The sequence below is a fragment of the Psammomys obesus genome, unplaced genomic scaffold (assembly GCF_907164565.1).
Source record: "Psammomys obesus unplaced genomic scaffold, mPsaObe1.curated_primary_1811, whole genome shotgun sequence".
In the NCBI taxonomy this organism is placed as follows: domain Eukaryota; kingdom Metazoa; phylum Chordata; class Mammalia; order Rodentia; family Muridae; genus Psammomys; species Psammomys obesus.
In genome coordinates this window covers 9,829,383-9,834,105 of record NW_026593286.1, presented here as the reverse complement: position 1 = coordinate 9,834,105, position 4,723 = coordinate 9,829,383, and the positions used below count along the sequence as shown (strand labels likewise).

Genomic DNA, 4,723 nt, shown 5'->3' with positions numbered 1-4,723 from the left:
TTATTATTATTATTATTATTATTATTATTATTATTATTATTATTATTGAATCCTGTGCTTCCCAGGTTTTCATATTTCTTGAGTTCACACATTTTAAGTAAGAAAGTAACTATTAAATCACAATTGGGCCAGGGGTATAGCCCAGAGGTACGGTGTGCTTAGCATGGATGAAACACGGGATTCATCCCACAACATCGAACAGAACAAAACAAAAGCCTAGTCGGCCTGTGAGTTAGAGTGTAGATTAGAGAGGTTATTTCCCTTTAATAAAAGATGCTGGGGGCTGAGGAGACAGCTGAGCGGGGAAGAGTAGGTATACTGTTCTCGGGTGCACTGGAGTTTGATCCCAGAACCTGCCAGGTATCTCACACCTGTCTGGGACTCTACCTCCAGTGAGACCTGTGCCTCCAGGCTCTGTGGGTGCTGGCACTCACACGCACGTGCCCACATGCATAAATGTAATTTTAGAATGATAAAATAAATCTTTTGACAAGAAAAAGAAACATGCTGTTTTTACCAGAATGGAAACACTCTGAAAATTCCAGTTGTTCATATTGGATAATAACTTGAGTTGTTCCTCCGTAAGCATATCAAACAAAATCCTGTCCAGGATCCATATAAAAAATAAAAATAAAAAAACACTTCAGGCTATGGACGATTACATAGAACAGTAGGCTTAATGATAACTGCATGTTTGTTTCATGATTTCTTTGTTAAAATACAATCAACATGTTGGTGTTTTATGTATTGTTAACAAGTCATTGTTGGTTATTTATTGCACATCAGTTCTGCCCATTAAGTAAGTGAATACTTAGTAAATGAAAATATAATCCTAAGAACAGCTTTGGCATTAATTTCATGGATTTCTTTCTCTGTGAAGTAATGGACCCTGGCCCAGATTTTTCCTAGTTCCTCCTGGACCCTTGAATGCTCACTTTTTAACTCTGGATTCACTCTCTGGGCAAAGGCAGCAACTATGGGAAGCAGAACTAGTCTAGGAGCTAGACGATCAGGGAGTTGTACTGTAGGTGTATTCACTGGGACTGAGCCCCATAACTTCAATTTTGATTGGTTGAGGGTATTTTTTTAATTGAACCAGATTTCAAAGCTAATCTAATTTGACTTGGAACTCAGTTTGATTTGGTTTGTTTTTTGTTTGTTTGTTGTTTTGTTGCTACAGTTGTTTTGTTTTTAACTACTGATTAATCAGTTGATTTTATCATCATCCAAACTTTCATACAAACATCTCTCTACCTGGATGGCTCATAAGTGTATTTGATAAAGGAAATGTTGCTTATAAACTTTCTATGAGACTAATCTCTGATGCTTATTGCTTTTGTTTTGTGTTTTTCTGTAGGAGATCAAGGTTTGCCAGGAACAAAAGGGTCGCCTGGTTGTCCTGGGGAAATGGGAAAGCCTGGCCGTCCTGGAGAACCAGGCATCCCAGGAGCCAAGGTCTGCAGAGACTTAAAACACAGACTGATTTCAGGGAGGGGCAATTACAATCATTAGTTGCAATGCCTTTATCAGACAAGACACTTGGTGTTTAGAAGTTGTCAGTATATTTGTAGATAGAGATTATTTTTTCAGTGTATTTATAAATACTAATTTTAAGTTCCTGTGGAAACTTACATTTCTATTCCTTTATAAATGACTTCCTAAATATTCAGAGTCTATAGGGGCACCCATACTCTCTTCAATGGAAGTGGAATACATATCCTGAATGTGCACTAAGTATGATTTTGCAGCAAAGTCAGTGATTAAAGTTGAAAGAAAAATATTTGCTGAACTATGGTGTCTATGCAAACAAATTTAGAGCACCTCTACCAAGCTGAACTGAGAAGCATTCCTTTAGAGACAGTAACCTCATGTCTCTGCTACAGGGAGAACCAGCCCGAGGTAGGCCTGGGGAACCAGGAAAACCAGGCCTTCCAGGAGAAAGAGGCGACCCTGGGGAAAATGGAGATATTGGACTGCCTGGGCTCCCAGGGCTCCCTGGAACTCCAGGAAAAGATGGATTTGATGGGCCTCCAGGTACAATGCCAAGTGTGGTTACCCTTCTCCTCAGGGAGCACCACTGAGGTACTCTAGGGGGCTCTGAGTCCTAATTCTTTTTCCATTCCATGTGGCTGTTCTACGTTCTTCCCTCCATACATCTTTCCTCTTTCACGAGTGTCTTCTATACAAGCATGTGGATGATATTAAGTACAGGTCCGGTTTGGGAAGGTGACATTGCAGAAAGCTGAGGGGATAGCAACTCTAGGGCCTTGGACCTTGACAACTGAGAAAACTCCTGGGCTCTCTATTGCAGGAGACCCAGGACAGCCTGGACCGCCTGGAGCAAAAGGACCCCCAGGGAGGTGCACACAGGGACCCAGGGGTGCCCAAGGACTTCCAGGCTTAAACGGATTGAAAGGGCAACCAGGTAGGACGAAGGCTTCCCACCCAGGAACTAGGTAGGCAGGTGATACGCCCTCTACCTCTGTACTTAGCTCTTTAGCATGGAAACTGTCCAGCAACAAGCCGTGACCGCTGATCAGCCTGACATGTTCTTTTCAAAATATAAGCCTGGCTTTCATGGATATCCCAGATAGCAGTGTGTCCTGATCATAGGAAGAGATTCAAGCAATACAGTGAGTTGGCTTGTTCCTTTTATGTAAGGAAATATGAACCCCATCGACAGATAAGATGACAAAGCTAGACTGACAAATAGATGAGTCATCAGTATGAATGCATATACATAAACTTTCAATCGATATTTTACTTTTAAAACTTCCATAAGAATAAGGAAGCCATAACTTTATGATTAAAATAGTAATAGTATACACAAAGTTACCTACTTAATAAACCATAAAGTAAAATACACAGTTGATTGCTTCATAAGCAACATGAAACCAAGGTTTATGAAAATAAACCTAAGTGAGTCAGGCTGCATGATCAGGTACTGCGGAACATACTTCTCCTCCTTGGACCCTTTCAACCAGATCTGGTGGTGGTTCCTGGAGAACGTTCTTCAGATCTCCATTAGTATCTGTAGAGAACCATGCTGCTTACCTGTCACAAATAAACTCTTGGCCAACACATTACGTCACAGTGGCACTCCTGTTTCCAGAGCGTATGGGAGCTCATGTCTCAGGAGCTGCTATGTAGATCTACGGAAAGACTGGGAAATGGGCGTAAAGCACAATATCAGAATGCAGCCCTCAGAAACAGACATACGTACTCTACCTTCATCTCTGCATGACCCCTGAAATGGATAATGGTAGAGCAATGGGGATTTGAGGGATTTTAGGGGGAGACAATAAGCAAACTCACAGATAAATGGGCTGTTTACCCAAATTCACGTAGCTAAACAATTTGCAGTTGGTAGGGAAAGCATTTGTTAACTCCCTCTTTCATCTATTCGTCTATTCATGTGTAGGTAGAAGAGGTGATACAGGGCCAAAGGGAGACCCTGGCATCCCAGGCTTGGATAGGTCAGGAGTTCCTGGACAACCTGGACCACGAGGAATGCCAGGTCATCCAGGTGGGATGGGACCACCCGGCCAAATAGGACCTCCAGGACCTCCAGGATTCCCAGGGTCACCAGGTATCCTTCCTGCCCGTGTCTTCCAAGTCTTCTTCCTCATTTTTCCCTTTAGCTAACTCTTCAGGCATGCTGGATGCCTTTTCTTTTTCCTCCTAAATTAATTTTAAGAGAGCAGGGAGCAAGGGACAGGAGAGTTGGGGAGTAGACCCATTACATTTTATAATTGCCTGGTTGTGGTTATTTTTGCGGTGGAGTAATTTTTGTATAAGATACAGACTAGTATTTTCTTGAGGTTTTCACATATATATCCCCAAGGACCATTGGTCAGTAGTTTCCTTGGGATGGTTCAATCCTGTCTGGGTCAGCGCCTGCCTTGTAGGAGAAGGGGTCCTCTTCATAAGGAAGAGCTTATGAAGGATATCTGCTCCTCGGCCATTTGATAGAGTTCATTAGAGAACTCATCTGGCTGTAGGTCGTTTTTTTGTGGAAAGTCTTTAAGTTATCAGTTCAGGGGCTGGTGAGATGGCTCAGCAGTTAAAAATCACTCGATGTTCTCCCAAGGGACCCACATCAGATGACTCATAACCCCCTGTAACTCTAGCTCCAGGGAACCTTCCATCCTCCCCTAGTCTCTCCAGGCACCTGTATACATAATTATCACTTCAGTGTAAATTTGTAATGATTAGAAACAGTACTAGCCGGTTTTCTATTTCCTTTTGAGTCGGTTTTGGTTCTGTGCTGCTCTAGATGTGTGTCTATTATATCTAAGTCCTCCACAGTGTGGTCATAGAACTGCTCATAATAGTATATCTTCCTAATTCTTTTTAATTTGTGGTTGTTTTCATCATTCCTTCATTTGTGAAGATATTCTGTTTACTCGTGACAATAAGGACCTCACTGATCTCTGCTGCAGGGAGGACATCAGGATAACTGCTTAACTGACACATTATACTTTGGTTCCTATTACTGGGCTTCTCTCGTGTGCCAACTCTATTCTTGGAACTACAGTCTATGGCGCATCTCCCATCATAGAAGAGCAATAAAAGCTACATTTTAAAACCAGCTTTAGGATGCATAAGAACAAAGCATAATGAAATACATAAGATAAAATGTCAGAATAAAACCTGATCATGTGGTTTTTAAAAAAAAGAAGAAGAAGAAGAAGAAGAAGAAGAAGAAGAAGAAGAAGAAGAA

General features: G+C 41.6%; 1 protein-coding gene across 1 annotated transcript in view; it reads left to right on the top strand.

Annotated features, from left to right (window-relative positions):
• Nucleotides 1–4,723, top strand: part of Col4a3 (collagen type IV alpha 3 chain) — a 118,257-nt gene that overhangs the window by 86,553 nt on the left and 26,981 nt on the right. Inside the window, exons 29-32 of the mRNA XM_055616488.1 lie at nt 1,358–1,455; nt 1,884–2,034; nt 2,312–2,425; nt 3,422–3,589. Of these exons, the coding sequence (XP_055472463.1) occupies nt 1,358–1,455; nt 1,884–2,034; nt 2,312–2,425; nt 3,422–3,589 (531 nt within the window). The remainder of the gene's footprint in view (nt 1–1,357; nt 1,456–1,883; nt 2,035–2,311; nt 2,426–3,421; nt 3,590–4,723) is intronic.